A 19,696-nucleotide genomic window follows, 5' to 3' on the forward strand; every position below is an offset into this window, starting at 1 on the left:
GTGCTTTGTGCTTAAAATTTAAAAATCAAAATGCATAAAATTGGCATTGTGATTCGTAGTGTAACTGAACAAGCAGAATGAATACAAACACGGCACACACATCTACAACACTGAGATTCAACAAAACCAGGATTTGACGTGCAAGGGTGAGTTGGTGGGTGGGTTGACGGGTTGTTAGGGTCAGTAAGGTGAGTATGGGAGAGGTAACTACAGTGTATGAACATAAAAAGCAAAGGTAAAAGCCGTGCTGGCACCCACCACGCCTCCGAGACACTGCAGAGGTTCTACCACCGGGTGCACCATGCTCCCCACTGGCATGCAAGAGTGGAGAAGAAGACCTATTGTCCACCACCTCAGAACTCCTAGGGGTGCCATCAGCCATGCAATCAGTGGAAGAGCTACCGGACAAGCCTCTAGTGGTATCGTGGTATCTGTCCATGCTGCTCCGGTGCGAGCGCACCAGGCCCTCTCCGTTCATGCCATCCCTAAAATCAGTGAAGGATCGCCGTGCAGCCTCGACCGATCCGTTGGTAAGTTTGGAGCGGTTTGAGGGCACATACGGGGGAGGAATGTCAGATTCTACATGGCCATTCATGTTCTCACCTTCCTCATTCAGATAAACAGGTTTAGCGACTACGGGGCCATTCGATTTCCTGTCCTCCCCGTTTAGAAAAACGGCCTTTGAGACTACTCTTCTATTGGCATGCTCGTTTTGGTGGTTAGTGTACACATGTTTAGGTTGCGATGATGAGTCCTTGTTTCCACACTCTGGTCCATTCATGCTACTGGACCTGTTGTTGTCGTTGTTACCATGTCTACAGAGTACAGAATCAGACACAGAATGGCGGAAACCAGACCCTGACTTTGTGGAGTCAGAGTCACGGTCCTCCCATGCTTTTCTATACGAGGACTTGCGCTCAGTGCCTGAGTATCTGGAGTCAGAGTTTGAGTCTTGCCATGACTGTCTGTCTGATTCGGAATTGGTTTCAGACTGTACAGAGTCTCTAGAGGACCTTCTAGAAGAGTACGAGGGTCTACTATAGCTACGTCGTTCGTAGTTCTGCGAATCAGAAGAAATGATCTCCTGCCAGGGTTTTCTGTGCGAGTTGGGGACCCTGGTCTCCGAACTCGAGCTAGACTCAGAACTGGAGTCCTCCTCCCAAGCGGGAGCGAGGGAGGGCTTCATGTCCCTCAGCGCACTGTTCAACTTGTTTGTGGCAAACTCAGGTTGGCTCTGGCTCCGGGACAGAGTGATAAAGGCAGAGGAACGAGTTTTAGCCGTGCCACTGAGAAATCTCGAACCTTCGTCCTTGTCTTTCTCCATCGCCATCTGCTCCTTCTGTAGCGCCGCCATTCTCTCCCGCCGAGACTGTCGCGGCGTCGAACCCTGTCCATTGGTCAATGCTGAAATAGAAAACGTCAGTGTAAGCGTACAGTATACACACGGTCTGGAATCACCAGAAGTTAGTACGGCAGCTTTTTCTGGGAAGCATCCACTCCACAAACCTGGAAAATGTAGTAGTAACTGTTGTTAGAAGATCTACAATATAATATAATGTCAGTCAGTCATTCTGGTATAACTAGTAAAGTTTCACCACATGCAGAAAAAGTGGTAAATCAAAAAACAAAGTAGTGACAAAATCAAACTAGTGTTCAAGTCAACTAAGTTGCCATGCAGCACTGCAACTGTTGAACACACGCCACACGGCAGTTCCTGTCAGAACTACAGGTAAAATATGGTCTGTACATCTGTCAATCACACTCCACATGGAGGGGAACCTTACAAGACTCCGCCTCAGCCTCTCTACGTTTCTGCTTGAGGGATTCTAGTCTAGAGAGTTTCCTAGTAGGTCTCTTTAGCGTCAATGCTGGGGAGATGAGGTTGTGGAGAGAAAAAACGCAACAAAGAAGGACAGAAGAGACACAGAAAAGGGGAAGAACATTTACAGCATGGATTATTATATGCAGGTCGTTATGGATAGCAGACTTACAATTGGGTAAAAATGTTAGAATATTGGAATGAAAGTGTACTTATGGGGAATGTTGCATTATCTTAAATTTCTAGCTAGTAAAAGGATAGAGAAAGTGTTGGATAGTAGAAAAGAAAGAGAAGGAAGCATAAAGCTAGATCATGTCATTTTGCAAATGTTTAAAAAGAATATGTGAAAATGAAAGAAGAGAAAGAAAAGTGCAAAGTATGAGAAAAGCGAGAATGAAGGAAGGCAGGGGAAGTCACCGTTTAATAAAGCGGCTTCTACGTCATCTGTTTGGGATTCTGCTTTTTGGTCTTCCTGTTCAAAAACTTCGTCAGGCTCTGAGTGGGACGCTGTGGATTAGTCAGGAGGGGAAATGAGAACGAAGCTAAGGAAAGCCACTTGTACAAGCAGATAAATGTAACATGCGAATAGTGCTGTGTACCGTTTCGCTGGACCGGTTCTGGACTTGTAAAAATGTTTACGTTCAAGTCCAAAAAAAAACTAAAAGTCAAGAACCAATTCCGGACTTACGACACTTGTAAAAATGTTTGGACTTGTTTTGGAACTGTTTGGAAATGTTTAGGTTCAAGTGCAACAAAGCTAAAAGTCAAGAACCGATTCCGGACTTATTACAAAAAAAAAACCATGTCACATATATCCCCTTTCTTTCCAAATCACCTAAAACCTTCCATAGATTGCAAAATTTGTGCTGCAATATGAAGAAAACATTGCCATCGGGCATCGTCAAGTGTCGGTCTCCATGTTATTATTGTGGCCACAGTTTTGCCCATAAAACATTGCAAGGTTGCCAACATGCAATTTTGTATAAAATTATGCCATGGGTTTACGTCCGGACTTACGAGTCCGGAACTGAACCTAAACCTCTGGACTTGAATCCGGACCTGAACCTAAATGTGGGTTTAGGTACACAGCACTACATGTGAAGGTAAAACTTAGGCCCACTCTAGACGAAGCATTTCGCGACAGCGGCGATATTTCCCGCTGTCGGGACGCCGCTGTCGCGACGTCTTTATACACACAAATGTCTTCACATCGAACATCCGAACGTTCGAATGTTCTAACGCGCAAAATCCAAAATGGCGGGGGAGCCGCCAATGTTTTTCCTCGCCGTGTGTCAGATGTTTTTCTTTATGTTAGTCACTCGCGTCTTGTCCAATATGAGGCGACGAGCAAGGGGTGCACACAGGAGACGGTTGAGATACCGGGAGATGTTGCTGACACGTCGCGCAGCAAGAATACACCCTGCTTACCTCCCCGCTGTCATTACTTTGGCTCTTAGGTGAAGAAACTCGCAGCCTGCGACTTTTGTCCCCTAGGACGACGAAATTCGCTGTGTGATTCTCTGCAAATCGCATACGATTACATACCTGGCCATTTTGATCAATGAAAGAGAGTTCTAATGCCCGGCGCCATATGCTAATTACCCCGCGCTATATGCTAATCGCTGAACTCTGACCTCCCGCTGTCGCGAGTTCTCTATACGCACTTTAAAGTTGTCGGGGACTCCCGCTGAGTTGTCGGCCGACAGTTTCGGAGCTGTCGGCAGAAAATTTCATGACAGCGGGACTACGCTGTCGGGAATCCTCTCTAGACGGCGTTCCCGCTGTCGGTGTGCCGCTGTCGGCAGTTACCGCTGTCGCGAAATGCTTCGTCTAGAGTGGGCCTAATATAGAGTGATGACTTAAAAGGACAGCTATACTGGACAAGACAAATATGTTTTTGACAGAATAATGTGATTGATACAACACAAAACAAACCTTAGTTTGCTACCGATAAATATTCACTCCAGGCATGTAAAAATCATCATCATCATACTTGGTACATGCTGTATGAAGCAGTTTATACCTATACATGTACTACATGTATTAGGAAACCCAGTGGTAACTTTCTTTCAGTCAGTATAGCACAACATAAAAACTATGTGAATTTATCTCCAGTTGCTTTAAAAAGAGAGAGGAAATCTTCAAGGCCTAGATTAGATAGAATTATATTCTCTAGAAGCTGTTACGATATTTACGTTATTCTTTTATCCTTGTATCCTATGTATCATGTTCCTCAGTATGATGTACATGTAACATCACACTCTGATGTATGCATTTAGCCCCATGGGCATGAACATGCAAATAAAGATTCATTAATCATTAAGTAACAATCCTGATGTAACAATCATGATGGTAACAGTTAGAAGAAGTAATGCTACACACACAATGATACATTCAAACTGGTACATGAACAGTAAAAAAATCTTCACCCAAATGCATACAGTGCTGCATACTAAGCATCTGTAAGGGCTTACATGTGGACTCAGTCTGTTCCGAGCTCGAGAGCCTTTCTGTAGTTCTTTCAACACGATACAACCCCGGAGGTGGGGAGACTGTTGGCACAGTTCACGACACACACAGGGACAAGAATGAAAAAGAAAGAGAGAATACAAAACACAAGAAACAGATTAAAAACAAAGTACACATTGACATACAAGTATTCTTCTTTGAATACCTTTTTACCTCTAACTATACTCTACATGTGATAGGTACTTGAACAAAAACAGTCAGAGGTATAGTTATTATGCAGCTAGAGGAAGCTGTCTCCAAGTGTTAAATGCCTTGTATCAATCTGAGCACAAGAAATATTATGTGCCTGGCAGTCACTATGCATTTGACAAAATCATTATGAAAGAGTGTTCAAGCCAGGGATGATTTGAAGCTAAGCAAAGGATGTGAGAATATATGAATACGTTAAAGTCTCACTGCTTAAAACATAGCACAGATTAAAGGTTAAAATTGATGAAATGCGAAGCTGAAGCTTACTCTCATCATCAACTACAAGTGGTAAAGGCGGAAGCTCGTCTAGAATGATAGTTGGAGAGTCGTCAACAGTGACAGGAGGAAGCTGATCAGGAATGATTGGCGGAAGCTCGTCAAGTGTGACAGGTGATGAAGGCTCATCAATAGATACACGTGGAGAGTCATCAATAGAGACAGGTGGAGAGTCATCAGTGTTATCAGGCAGAAGCTCATCAGGAATGACAGGCGAAGCTTCACCAGGCGTGGCAGGTGGTGAGTCAGGTGTGGAATGGATAGCTGGTGTGGGAATAATAATGTTAGAAGCAAAAGAAGAAGCACGTTTGAGTTTTGTAATCTTCAAAAAGGGAAAGACAAGTAGAAAGAAAAGTTTTTGAAAAGAAAAGTCTTATTTCTGGCCAAGCGTTAAGTCTACAAAGAAGAAGTAGGCATTGGGTGCTGTTTTGCAGGGGTTAGGTATCACAGTTTTACAAGTTTTTCTCTGAGTCAATCTTTCAAAATACTGAGAACCTTTGCTTCCCTATCTTTTCTTACCACTTCCCAAAGAAAGATTCATAAACATTACGTAACCTCAGAAAGGCAGATTGTCATAGCCTCTACCAGGCTTTGAGAGGCGGCTGGAAAGAGTAGAAATCGGTCAAATAGAGAGATAGCATGCCGAGGGAGTTGGTACGCTAGAGAGTACATTTTGCCGCACCCGAGACTGGCAAACTGTTCTCTCCATTTAGTTTTCTCTAATTGGCCAATTTCTACTCTTTCCAGCCACCTCCCAAAGCCTGGTAGAGGCTAACTTGTCAAAGAAAATGTTAAAATGGTAACTGTTGCAAGTACTGAGGGAATAGTGAAGGGTCCCATGCGTCCAGTAGAGAAAAAAACAAGCAGACGGCAAAACTTGACATCACGGATCACACGGCACAAATGAACCAAGATGGTAGCTCACATTGGGTGTCATGATTGTCAGGGGATGGGAACACAAGCTCATCGTTTGTGTCTTGTGGTGAGGATGGTTCAGACGGCTGAAGATCAGCTGAAAGGATGGAGAGAGAGGAGCCAAGGGCACATGTCTAACTAAAAGCGAATCCCCAAGCAGACGTTGGAACGAATTTCAAAGATTGTGCTATTTTTGGACCTGCCCATTTTTTGCTGGAGGGGTGGATAACCGACCACCATTCAGCAAAACAGGGCTGTCAAGAAACAGTCCAATCTCTCCTTCCAACATCTGTTTGGAGGTTTCTACAAGCAACCATTGTGATACACAGTGGCAAGATGAACAAGAATACATGAAGATGAACATGAAGGGTACCACAATGGAAAAGCACACATTGTACTAAGCTTGCATTTACTAATGATAAGAAACAACATTCTAGAAGCAATATATGCTAAAAAGCTAAAAAGCTTTAGAAAGAATATGAACAGAGAATGGATACTATCACAGAAAAAGGAAACTAAAAATGAATCATCTACATTGCACACAAATACAGATACAATCAGCAGCAAAGAGATAAAGAACACATAAAAAAAGAGTAAAACTGCACATATAAAAAAAGTAAAGTTGCAAAAGCATGCATAGAAACAGGTAGAAAGAAAGAAATGCGACAGAGCAGAAGCTTACACTCATCAATGTGCAGTGTTCTTAGTTTGTCTTGTGCTGCGGAGGATTCCTGGTCTTCGTTTTCTACTGACATGTCCTCATCACACTCCTGACCTTCCTCTACATCCTCCTCCTCATCTTCCTCATCTTCTTCTTCCTCATCACCATTTACCAACTCATCCTCATCATACTCCGCTTCTTGTTCTGTCTCCAGCTCTGTGTCTTCCTCTGACTTGGGCATATTTGCCACTGTGGCCAGAGACAGCACAAGACAAAAAGGATTTGCAAAACACCTTCTTTAAATGCTCTTGGTTCATTATTGTACCTTGGGAACAATACTACTAAAGAACATGCACCACAAGGAAATCCTAGGGCATGAAACTACATTATCATATAGCCAGAAGCAGTCGACCAATCAGAATACTCCATTTGCCATTGGTTATTGGCCGTATCCTTAAAAGTGGTCGGTTATTTGAATAACCGACTACTTTTTGGACCATACCATTGTATTCATGTCTCTGATAAGGAAAGAGACCCTTGCAAATTGACAAAGATAAGAATTTGCAAAATGCCATAGGTGCTTAGCTAGGGTTACAATTTTTTGGGGAAAGAGTACAATCATGTAAATGCACGTGTCAGTCTGTTACAAGGCATGCCTACGAAATATGACCAAAATTGTCAAGACCCAGGACATTATATAGATTGTCAAGACAGACAAACTTCACATTGTCCAACAAGGTAAAATGCTGGACAGGCAAGAATTACCAAGCTCTTCAGTAACTTTAAATAACGTTTTTGTATCATAACAGTACTGCGTCAACAGAACAACTCTAAATTCAATAGCTGTTCAAGTGAATTAAGTTAAGTTAGAAAAAAACTGAAATATGCCCAGATCCCTGAAAAGAGCAATATATTTCATGCTAGTGGTAAGATATTTGAGACCTGATTAATATTTCTTGCCAATGGTAAGATACATTTGAGACTTTATCAATTATTATTGGATGCAAAAGCAATGTCATAATCAACAGTGCACCAAAATATTAGCTCATAGCCATGCAACAAGACAGACTGTCAACAAGGAACCATTGCAGAAGCTATTTTTGTCTTCCTTGGAGATAAGATAATTATCATGGAAATGACAGCAACTTAGCAGATATGCATGCCACCATGTCTGCGTGATCTCTACCAATGTTGTTATAGAGTCTTGACATCTCTGACACAGGCAAACACTGTGGTAGCAACTGTCCAAATATCAGGCTGTTAGTTAATGCACACTCAGAGTCCAAGACTGGAAAGCGACCAAGTTCGAACTGCTATGCAGACATGGGCTAAAGATAGGAAAAGCAAAGAGCATCTTTAAGTTATTGTGGTCTGAAAGATTTGTATTTTGAAAGACAAGTTGTCAAGAGAATAATATTCATAACAAACAGTTTTGACCTACATTTGAAGCAATTGAAAATCATTTTTCTGGCAGAAGTCTTTCAATTTTTGGCAAATTACAAAAATAGCAGGTAGCAAAATTTGCTTGCAATTGCAACGTAACAATTCAAGACTATTTTTCCTAACCAACACCATCTTTTTATACTAGTTGAAAGTTCATCTGTGTTGGTAGTTACATGTTTAGAGTTGAAACTTTAGATCCAACACAAAAAGTTCTCTCACTTAAAGCTTTCGACCAGTGTTGACGTCACACTTCAAAGAAACCACATGACAAGCCTCACTGGGTCAGTCTACTGATGAAGACCAGAGGGACTGGTGGAAAGCTCTAGGTGAGACGGAGAGAACTTTTTGTGTTGGATCTAAAGTTTTAACTCTAAACAACACCATCTTTGCTTTCCATGTGTCTTTTACCACACAGCATATGCTCTTAGACTAGAACTTCCCCCTTGTTATAGGAAGAAACTCTTAATTGCTAAGATAGGAGCAGATAGAGCCTCTATGAAAGCTTACGAGTGTCAGGCTTGTCGTTTGTCTCGGTTAAAGCAGCGTCAGGCAGTGGAATGTCATTAGCTTCAGTAGATGGAGGAGGAACTAGGTGCAGTAAGAGACAAGAATGAGGATCTAGAGATGCTGTCCTGAGAAAAAAGGGGACTGAAAGAGCACTACTTCTATCGTCTGGTTGAAGTGAAACTACATGTACATGTACCAAACTAATGAAATCAACTTACAAAACAGACAGTCAAAATCACTAAACTGACAGGATGTGTGAGATACAGACTACATGTACAATGTATATGGGTATTAGAAATAGAAAATCACAAATTGGTCTTCAAAAGCCATGCAATATACATGTACCAGCTGTCCTGTCTAATTTGGTGTGTTACTTCTTCAATTTCAAGTGCCATTCCAATTCTATATTATAAAATGACCTGAGTAACTTGACACCAATTAAACAGAGCAGCCCCCCCCCCAAAAAAATGCCAAAGCCATGCTAAATTCAACATCATATGCATGACTTTTCTCACAATCGCGGGACCAATCTTCAAAGACTGGAAAATCGTGTCCCATCATCAGAACTGCATGCGTACAGAATGTGAACACAGACAGACAGAAGACAGGAGTGAAGACATGGGTTATGTGTCAACAGAGTTGTCCGTGTCCAAAGGTAATACAATCCCTCGTGTTACAACTTGAAAACATGTGATTCTACTACTAGTACTGCCAGTACTAGACATTGTAGTCACGAAAATCATGATTCGGGTACCGTAATGGTAGTAAATATTAGTACATGTATCTTGATGTTAGGCCACACCAAGTAAATTTTATGGATGACATCCTCGTGGGCATTGATTTTGGCCTGTTCCTAGAAAGAAAAAAAACAAGAAATTCCGCTTCCTGTAACTATGACCAAAGAGTCACGACAGTGCAGCAAATCGTTAGATTGGCGTGAGACTCGTAACGCGAAATGGGTAAAGAGCACATGCTTTGTTTCTGCAAGAATGTGAAAGAAAGAGGACAGGATGACAACTGCTGTTCCACCTGATTTATTGCTGTTTTGATGATAAATAAAAGACTTCTTGCTTGTTAATCTGTGTCACCTCATTCAATTTGTGTCCTAACATTTGTCGTCTCTTAGTATATTTCTAATCTAGGCATCTTGTTTTTTAGGGCCCTTCTTGTTTTTTTTGCCCTCTTGCATTAGATATAGGGTCTCCAAAAGACGTCATCCATAAAATTTACTTGGTGTGGCCTTACCTTCTATTACAACTATGCTAGTTTAACAAGAGCGGAAAGTAACCTCTTAGTAATTGTTGTTAAATGACGCATTCAATTGGTACTTCAATTACCTCAACCGTCTTAATTCTAAGTTGCAACATTTGAAAATATCAAAATACTAGATGTACATTGTACACAATGGAGAGCAACCAGTATGATGTCAAAGTCATCCAACAGCATGTAAATGAGCTTGGTCAGAAAAAATTATGTCGTGAGATTAGAAAGACAAAGATATTGAGGATAATATCCATGGTTAGAGTTAGCCTCTGTAGCAGGCTTATAGAACTGGGGATTTGGTGGTCTTCGGCTGTTTTCCGATTAGCCCAGTTCTAAAAAAATGGGGGTAATTCAACCAGACCGGCTATGTAGTCTGTATGCAATCTGAAAATAGCACATAAAAGCTTCCAAAGACCCCCAAAACCCTCAGTTTTTGGCATGCTATGGAGGCTAGGTTAAAGTCAACAGCTTCTCCAGCCATCTGCATGCAACTGAGAACTCCAGCAACCCTACAGAGTAACATGTAGCTGGCTACAGTGCTTCCTGGGTGAAAGAGCAAATTAGGTACAATGTAGATGCTTACAGAGTTCACGTCGCTCTTCTTCTCTCTTTTGTCTCTCCAGCTCGAGAACTGATGGAAGAAAATGATAAAGGCACCAAGCTATAAATACTAACATCTTAAGTAATAATCTAACCACAATAAACCCAAAAATCATATCAAATATTCACTGTGCATTGCTTGATTCAAATAGCCTTGTCATGTCACATTATACACATAGCAGCAAAGTATTGAATAAATTTGTGACAAAAGTATACTTGGAAAGTACTAATACTTTCAAACATGCCCACTATAATTGTGATTCTTCCTTGCTCCCTGTATTGCACTTATATATGGTTAGTACAATTCAAACTACAATTGTAAACTTCATGCCCATCTCCTAACACATTCACCAAATGTAAGCCTAAAAACCATGCAAAATTCAAGAAATTAGTAACACTATCATGATAGTAACCTTTTCTTTCCTCTTCTTCTAGCTTTTTAGCATATTCTAGTTGCTTGGCTACGTCGTCCCTCCATGAGTGGCTCTGTCGTTGGTAGGAGGCTGAAATTGGAACAACCTCTATCAAGAACAACTTTGTGTACATTGTACTTACGACACCATGAAATAAAACCTTAAGTCTAGATTAAAACAAATAAAGTAGCTTTCAATGATAGCAATAAGGTCCTGGTCAGATTTGTCGTACAATCATCATTTATTATGATTATGATCATGATTGTAAACTAAGAGCATTCCTTGAATACTAGTTACTGTAGTAAGTGTAAAATTACTGAAAAGGCTGTCTAGGACAATAGTATCGTTGGCGGCTTGAAAATTGTACAACATTCAAAATCATATGATGCCTATCGCAAGTGTGACCACAAAATAACTGACAACTGGCATATCTTAAATTGTGAGTACATGTACCTTACACTAGATACAAGGTAATTGACTTTACCACTTAACAAATAAACTACTAGTATTAAGCATAATGGAAGTTCAAAGATCTACAAAACATAATTACTAATAATTATCAAGTGATGCAAAAGCACGAAAGTCAGAAAAAGGAGAAGAAAAAGGACACCTTTTGCTGCTTCTTCTTTTCTTTTTTGCTGTATTTCTTCAGCCTTTCTCCAGAAGTCTGGATCAGCTGTTGTAGAAGTTCAGAAAAGTTTGAAAGAGAAAAACACATGAAAAAAAACATAGAAAAGCAAAGCGAGGAAAAGCAGCATTCAGGAAAACACTTCTATTCTATTCTATTCTATTCAAACTCTATTCTATTCTATTCTACTACTTAGTCTAGTTTCCACTATCACAGAGGACTTCACACTTAAGAGCAATGTAACAAGCACAGTATAGACATGATGAATAACTAAGCTAGATTTTAGTACAACAGAATATTTGCACTGGAACATAACACAGAATCCACAGAGGTAAATACTAGTAAGTAGTAACATTTTCTAAGACCATCAAACTTGCTTTGAATTCAGTATGTCCTCATTTGAAATATAATTGCACTGTTAGACAATTGTACTAAATTTTACGGTGAGCAATAGAAGTATAGAAAGAGCTCTTACATCTAACCAGTTCTGTTTCCTCCAAATATCTCTCTTTCCATCTTTTCCGGGCCTCCTCTGCATATACCTCTTTCACTGGGGAAAAAAGTTTGGGGTTTAGCCAGAAAATTTCTTCTTGGTTAGTGAAGATGAAAAGTCATAAAAATGCATGATGTTGTTATTTTTAGGTGGTGGCGACGGATGGTGCTGTGAAATGGAAGGTAAATATATTACAACCTGTTGGATGAAAAAAATGGAAGGTTTTAGTAATGAGAGATGCTGCTTTGATTATTACCGGTATGCATTTTACTGTGAGTTATTCCGTATTGCATGGGTGCTTATCCAATGTCGCAAAAATCAGATACAATATCGTGGGCACTGAAATGGCTGTGTGATATGCATAGATGAAGAATGGTGACACTGCATTGTTCATGTTTGATTCGCATCTGTCTATACATGTAAGACTAATTCTCTTGTGTCTTAAGGCTTGTAATGCTGTGTTTATATTATTAAGATTGTCCATGCTGATTTATGCCTGTCATATTTTCCCGTATGTTTAACAAGATTTTATCCAGTGACTTCAAGCCATTACACCTAATATCAACCCCAAACGTGAATCAATCCAGGCACTCGAATCCCTTGAACTTTCCCCAGAAACAACCAAGATTGTCCATGCTGATACATGCCTGTCATATTTTGCTGTATGTTCACCAACTGAAGATTTTATCCAGTGACTGCAAGCCATTACACCTAGTTATCAACCCCAAAAGTTTATCAATCCAGGCACTCAAATCCCTTAAAACTTTCCCCAGAAACAACCAAGATTGTCCATGCCGATTCATGCCATTTATATTTTGCTGTATGTTCACCAACTGAAGATTTTATCCAGTGACTGCAAGCCATTACACCTAGTTATCAACCCCAAAAGTTTATCAATCCAGGCACTTGAATCCTTTAAACTTTCCCCAGAAACAAGGAAGATTTTCCATGCTGATTCATGCCATATTTTACTGTATATTTAACATCAAGATTTTATCCAGTGACTGCAAGTCATTACACCTAATATCATCCCCAAAAGTGAATCAATCCAGGCACTTGAATCCCTTAAACTTTTCCCCTGAAACAACCCCCAACTCCTTGCTCTTACATCTTTGTTCTTCAGCAAGTTTTCTTTCCTCCTCGAGTTCCTCGGGGGTTTTCTTAGGTTCCATCTCTTGCTTTTTCTTGTCTTCCATAGACTTGAGAATCTCGTACAACGTTCCCCTCTTAGTCTTAGGCTCTGGCTCCGTTTTCTTTTCCTCATTTTTGCTGGACTTCTCCTCATTTCTGTCCTTGTCTTTGTTGTCAGTGTCAGAGTCAGTCCTGGTCTTATAGCGAGAGTGGCGGTTTGCGGAGATGCCGTAAGTTGTGCCGAGAATGTGGTCGAATTTGGACAGTTCCTCTCGCCATGACCTGCGGCCGCCGCGGTTATAACCATCGCCTGAGACGCCAGCGGGAGAAGGAGGAAGAAAAGAAGAGGAATGTGTTAAAGAAACAGTTAAGACAGAGCAGAAGACAGAAGACATTAAAACAGGTGGTAGTGGATAGAAATTACATTGCAAAGAATTTAAGATACAGAAGTTTAAGCTGTGAGATAGACGAGAGCATTCAGAAATTAAGTTCAAGAATTGCTTGAAAGAAGCAGTGAAAATTTGTTTGCACAATATGAAATCACAGTTGCATACTAAGAAGTACAGATTTACAAATTTTTAGAGAAATATTAAAAGCATTCTGTCAAGGCAACAATTTCTACAGTACATCTGACCATGTCAGTTAAGGGATATAGTCATCAAACCATGCCTAATCTTTCACTTTACAGGATATTCAAAAATTTTCTGATACTGAAGAATTATTTCTTGAGTCAACATACAAAGTTACTGGTACCAACATTTTTAGACACATGACATCAAGTATGATGACAAGATCGTCTCTATCAAAAGCATGAAGTGATCATATGTAAGAATATTTCAATGTCTGACATGGTCAAATACATTGCAGTTGTCATGCAGTGTAGAACTTCATCGCAAGACATACACTTAGACGTTGTCACGCAGTAACAGGGAAGCAACAGTGGTCCTCAAATAGCTGTGACACCCTCCATCTTTGGGGCAGCTTGTGGCCTGAGGTTTTCATTACGCGAGCTTTTCTCAAGGGTACGTTGTTGGCTTGTCTTCACACGGGGTAAACAGTGATTCGCTGTGCAAGCTAGATCTGTACCCACCACTTGCTACATCGTGTCTTATCCCCGAGGTCTCTAATCTCCAATATCTTACCAGCTAATTTCTGCACGCGACATTCTCAGAGTTGGATTACAGTTCTGTGGTAGCCTACTGTGGGAATTGACTTATCAACTGTGTTATACTAGTGATGCCGTACATACGCAGGCAAGTTAAATATCATAACAAACCTGGTATCTTTACATGTATGTAGAAAATACATAGCAGATGTAAAAGTTAGTACATGCACGAGCACAGCTGTGACACTTAGCAGAAAAAAGCAGCGAGCATTATAGGGAAGAGATTCTTACTATTGCTACTCGTTTCTTCCTGACCACCATATACTCTGTCTCGCCAGGACCTTCTTTTCCCAGCTGTGGAAAGAACGACAAATTGTTAGTACACTGTATCTATCTCTTCACTAGTTAGACACTTTCCTCTGCTCAGTGTACACGGTCCAGGAGTAGCGGTCGTTCATATAAGCAATACAGACAAGTCAGAATAGCTATGAGCTGAATATAGACCTGCCCCGAAGAACCACAATCCGACAAAAGAACGACACATTGTTAGTACACTGTATCTCTTCACTTAGTTAGACACTTTCCTCTGCTCAGTGTATACAGTCCAGAGTAGCGATCGTTCATATAAGCAATACAGACAAGTCAGAATAGCTATGAGCTGAATATAGACCTGCCCCGAAGAACCACAATCCGACAAAAGAACGACACATCGTTAGTACACTGTATCTCTTCACTAGTTAGACACTTTCCTCTGCTCAGTGTATATGGTCCATGAGTTGCGATCGTTCGTAAGAGCAACACAGACAAGCCAGAATGAGCTGAATATAGACCTGCCCCGAAGAACCACAATCCGACAGATGTCAGAAAATCCTGACGTATCAAGCAACTGCAAAACCACAGTATTCCACCAAACAACCCACCTTCCTCCAACGGTCCCAACATCTTGGCCAGTGGAAAATGCGTGGGGAGTCCGTCTCAGAAAATCCGCTGTATATAAATCACAACAAGGAGGGAGCCGGAGCTATCTATGATGCATGATTCAACCCATCGGAACCCTTTCGACTGAGCCTGACCACTGCTTTGGATTCTTGAGAAATCACACCTTCCCGACAAGTCAGCTGACCAGAGGGATGGAATGCCTGGAGGCCTCGAATCAAGATGCCAGCTCCCGAAACCTGCAACACCGCTAGAAATATCTTCCTACTCTGCGTGTGATGTCGTCTGTGATGCTACGAAGACTTCTGTTCAGGAAAATCAGTGCACTATGGGACTTTTGGGAAACTTGAGTCTTGTTTTATATTTAGCTCCAAATCAAGATTGCAAACAGGGGCAGGGACGCTCGTGGTTGCCAAGAGCAAATAGAAGGACCGAGCAAGCCTGACCCGACAGCCAAGGGGTCAAGTCTCCTCGTATGTAACCCACTTCTGGTGCGGTGGTGACTTTCACGGAGTGCAAATATACGCAGAGTCACATACTGTACAGGGCAATGACATTACACAGAATCAACAAAAAATTAATAAACTCTTTGTTTTCGAAAAAGCTATTAATAAAACTAACCACAATTTAAAAAATTTTAACATTGCAATATTGCCCTTGACTGGGCAACATACGATCAATGACTAAATGATCGTAAGTATTTTCAATATTGTTGCTATATTTAAATTAGTACACTAGGTGCAAAATTATAATATATAAAATACCATAACATTGTACAGATGACCAGATCTGCCTTAAAGAAACTGTACAGACAATACTAAATTCAGAAGTGCTTTACGACAATTTCTTTACGACTTTCGATACAGTAGGGGCTTATGTATTGCTATAGTCTTGTTGTTATCGTTATACATAGCAACTGAGGGAATACTGTTTTGAAGTTTCGCCTGGTCTAAATGCACAGCCACCTAGTTTCACCACAGCTCAGCATCTCGGAAAGCGACATGTGCCAGGCAAATGTCAGAATGTGTTGTCAGGAAAATTGTTCACATGTCCCTGTCAATGAATGGGGAGGCAAACACTCAGGCATCCCTGACAACTAGCCTCCGTGGAATAGAAACCCACGTCACTCTCTCCGGACTAATCTGGAACAATCTGGTCCTCTCCGTGGTATTCCTTATGACATCATTTTTCCTGTACTAAGGCCATGTTGATTTGTTTATGAATGACATCCTCTGGGAACCCCAAAACTGATACGAGCGTGCAAATAAAAAAGTTTGGCCCCCAAAAAAGTTGCTTTCATTATGAAATCTAAGTGGTTTTGAAGGTTGAACAAATGGCACAAAGTATGGTTTGGCGAATAATCTAGGTTTCAAATTCATGTCTTTACATTTTCGTCTTTTTCCTTTGATTTTGGCATTCTACGACATTGGTATCGTTTTCCTTTTTTTTCAACTTACGGGCTAATTTTGTACGATTTACAGTATGGTTAAAAACTTTTTTTTGGAAACAGCCCAAAATCCATGCATGCATAGATGTCATCCATATAATCAAATCAACATGGCCTCATGTCCTTGTGGCCTTTTGATATCTTCTGATAGAGTCTTTACCAAACAAACGAAGGCAAAGTTTTATATTTAGCGACAACAAACAACACTAGTGGTAATGACTTTAGGAACTGCTGAAGTCAACTTCATTTTCAAGGTAGCAATCGGGGCCGCTATTCATCTTCCATTCTCATTACTTTGGGTGACAAACAGAATGACATACATGTTTACGTAAAAGCTAAGAAATTCAGGACATGTAACCAACAGAATTCCAGCTTAGCACCCTGGAGTATTCCATGAGGCTAAAGTTATATCAGACCAAGATCGGACGAAACCATGACTCACAGGGCTAAACTTAGAGAGAGCTGTCTGCTCGTATAACCGAGTCAACAGTGTACTGTGACTCTGTTTTGAAAACAGTTTTACGTAAGAGGTACTGTATATAGCCAGCTATTGCTCACCATGTACTTAAAGAAAAGGCAGCTATGTGCCTGGGAGTCTGAGCACCTTGTGACAACATTTAGCTTCAAATGAGAAAGACTTCACTTAATTCCATGTCAAGATGATGCACTACAATGTAGGTAAATCTTGGATATATCAAAATTAGGTACATTACATCTGGAAATTCTAGCAAAAGTTCCATAAATAATTTCATCAAGTTGGTAAACGAATGAATAGCAAAGTTCTTTGATCACAACCATTTATTTTTTTAGATAACAATAACCAAGTAACACCTTTAGTGCACTTATTATGCACCAAGATTTAGTGACATCTAGTGTCAGTGCACAGTAAACCAGTCAGAATTGCCCTGATGAAGATGACAGACGGTCATCGAAACATCAGCTTGTAAAAAGTAAATGGTTGTGATCAAAGAACTTTGCTATTCAGCTAGCAAAAGTTATATAACTATGAACATAGGGTGAAAATAGTAAACTTTGTGAAGTTCTTTAACATGCAGAAAAGTAGCATGTTTTGCATTCAATGATAAAGTATGCAATTCCATTAAAAAAGAGCAGTTTTGTCTCCCCCTACATCCAATTGTTATGGAAAAGTCAAAGAAATAAAGAGCTGAAAGGCAAAAGTTGCAACACTACAACAGACATGGGGTGAAACTGTATCTTTGCGAGGTTCCCTCCACATGTGGAAAGGTTCCGATCTCAAAGGAGACCTCCTGAGAATGACAAACATGGGGACAGTTTGACTAAGTGGGGTTTAAGGGATGCCCAACTTCTCACATGTGCAGCCCCAAGGCTGGAGGTGTTGACACACCATGTTGGGAAGTGTGGATTGTAGATTAAGGCCAGTCCAAGTTAGCCTCTGTAGCAGGCTTATAGAGCTGGGGGTTTGATAGTCTTCAGCTGTTTTCTGACTAGCCCAATAACGGGGGTAATTCAACCAGGCCAGCTATGATTGTTGTCTAATGCAATCAGAAAATGGCACATAAAAGCTCCCAAAGACCCTGAAGACCCCCAAAACCCCATTCTGGCATGCTATGGAGGCTACATTTGTAAGTCCAAGTCCTTTTCTTGGTTCTACACACTGTAGTTAGTAGGGTATATTTCTTTGCAAAAACTACCATTGCTTGAAACACTTCTTTCTCTTTCTTTACCAGTGATTCAGAATACCGAGCATGTTTTTTTTTCTTTAGCTCGCAAAGTTGCAAGTTGTTTTTTTTTTCCAATCTCATCTTTTTTTTTTGCAAATTACAGGTACAGTAACTGTACTGCAGCAGGTGGATTTTTTTGGCTCTGTTGTTTGATGCAATTTTGTGTGACATTTGAAAGACAATCATGACCACAATTTGAATTCTTGACCACAATTCTTGATAATAATGAATTCTAACTTTATTACTCCGTGAAGGAGGTCAGGACCTCCGGACGGAGTGTTGTAATCGGCTGATTTTTCATGTTCGCAGTCAAAACACTGGGTTCTCTTTGTGTAATCGGCACGCAATTTTATACGCCGTCTGCGGGCATGCCCGTGTTGATGCACGAATGTGTATTTTTGCCGTTGCTGCTTTCGCGGTCAATGTAATATCGCAGACGCACCCCTACAATTACGAGGCGAATTGGAATGGTCCAGAAAAACGCGTTGTTTGGAATAGCAGTGGGGTTCAAAAAAGTTCATGCAGATACGGGGTGGTTTTTATAAGTGGTTCCAGATGTTTTTGCCCATGGTTAAGAGATGCCAAGTTTTTTGGAAGATGTTCGCAGCCAAAACGCATTCTTCCGTACGTCGCATTTCTGTGTAATTTCGCATGTGGTGTTGCATTATGTCCGGGATGATGCACGTCTTTTTATTTTTACCGTAGCTGTTTTGATATTGGAGTAAATGCTTATTTTCGAAACATCCCCATTTCTTTGAAATGGTTCCGTCCGTTTATGCAACTGTTACTGCGCTAATGACGATCAGTCGCGCTGTCCTGATACACCGCGAATGTGCGAGTGTTCCCTGTAGACAGTCCCGGGAGTCATTTTTTTGCACATTCCAGGAGCCAGACCAAAATACGTTCATGAACCGAGTCCAAAAAACCGAAACGTGAAAATCGGATGATCGGACCTGATGTACATTTCTCTTTCTATAGATTGTACACACAATACACACATCTTTAGATAATCTGGCCATGGCAGGTTAAAAAAAAAGTAACCCTGAATCATACTAGATTAGCGTAAATGCATGTTAATGCGTTCAAAACAAGAAAAAAATTGTTTCCGGGTATTAATCTCTTGAATCACGGCGCTGAATATTGACGCAAAAATATTTCGGGCATCGCGCGCCCTTCCCGCGTCACGTGTAGGCATCTCGCATCTCTGATTGGTTGTTGCGTCTTAAGATGACTGAGCCGACGCGCGTTTAAACAATTTTTCTTTGTTCGATTTATCACACTTCACAGAGAATTGTCGCCAATGGCTACTTCTTTTTGTTGCAATATATAATACTTCACGGAGAATTGTCGCCTATGGCTTCTTGTTTTTTGTTCGCACAAAGAGCCCGACTAGGTCACAGTTTGGAAATACATCTTTAGCATTAGTACCCTTTCAAAAAAAATTTTATATTGAAGTGTCAGAACCAAGTAATGCACATGTATTTGGCATGGCCCTAATAAACAAAGGGGACAGGCTGTGTTGACTGGACATCAAAGGCTGCAATGTGACAAATGTGGCAAAGGACAACTGTGACTTTTTCTGCAGTGTCTAATGACTTTTGAAGTTGAGTTTGCCCTTCAAATAACGCTTATCAGGTC

The 19,696-nt window shown here is 40.7% G+C and overlaps 1 protein-coding gene across 18 annotated transcripts in view; it reads right to left on the reverse strand.

The window, feature by feature from the left end:
• LOC109473773 (FH1/FH2 domain-containing protein 3-like) overlaps window positions 1-19,696 on the reverse strand; it is a 69,024-nt gene that overhangs the window by 1,495 nt on the left and 47,833 nt on the right. For 2 of the 18 annotated variants that reach the window (XM_019773811.1, XM_019773815.1), the window contains 12 exons: window positions 14,264-14,326; window positions 12,845-13,186; window positions 11,719-11,793; window positions 11,226-11,291; window positions 10,616-10,705; window positions 10,186-10,233; window positions 8,340-8,420; window positions 6,411-6,638; window positions 5,739-5,825; window positions 4,805-5,077; window positions 4,294-4,371; window positions 259-1,404 (listed from right to left, as the gene is read on the reverse strand). In XM_019773811.1, the coding sequence (XP_019629370.1) occupies window positions 259-1,404; window positions 4,294-4,371; window positions 4,805-5,077; window positions 5,739-5,825; window positions 6,411-6,638; window positions 8,340-8,420; window positions 10,186-10,233; window positions 10,616-10,705; window positions 11,226-11,291; window positions 11,719-11,793; window positions 12,845-13,186; window positions 14,264-14,326 (2,577 nt within the window). The remainder of the gene's footprint in view (window positions 1-258; window positions 1,405-4,293; window positions 4,372-4,804; window positions 5,078-5,738; window positions 5,826-6,410; window positions 6,639-8,339; window positions 8,421-10,185; window positions 10,234-10,615; window positions 10,706-11,225; window positions 11,292-11,718; window positions 11,794-12,844; window positions 13,187-14,263; window positions 14,327-19,696) is intronic. The other 16 variants (XM_019773812.1, XM_019773826.1, XM_019773816.1 and 13 more) reach the window with 16 other exon arrangements.

Source organism: Branchiostoma belcheri, unplaced genomic scaffold, assembly GCF_001625305.1.
Source record: "Branchiostoma belcheri isolate BF01 breed outbred unplaced genomic scaffold, Haploidv18h27 scaffold3, whole genome shotgun sequence".
Taxonomy (NCBI): Eukaryota; Metazoa; Chordata; class Leptocardii; order Amphioxiformes; family Branchiostomatidae; genus Branchiostoma; species Branchiostoma belcheri.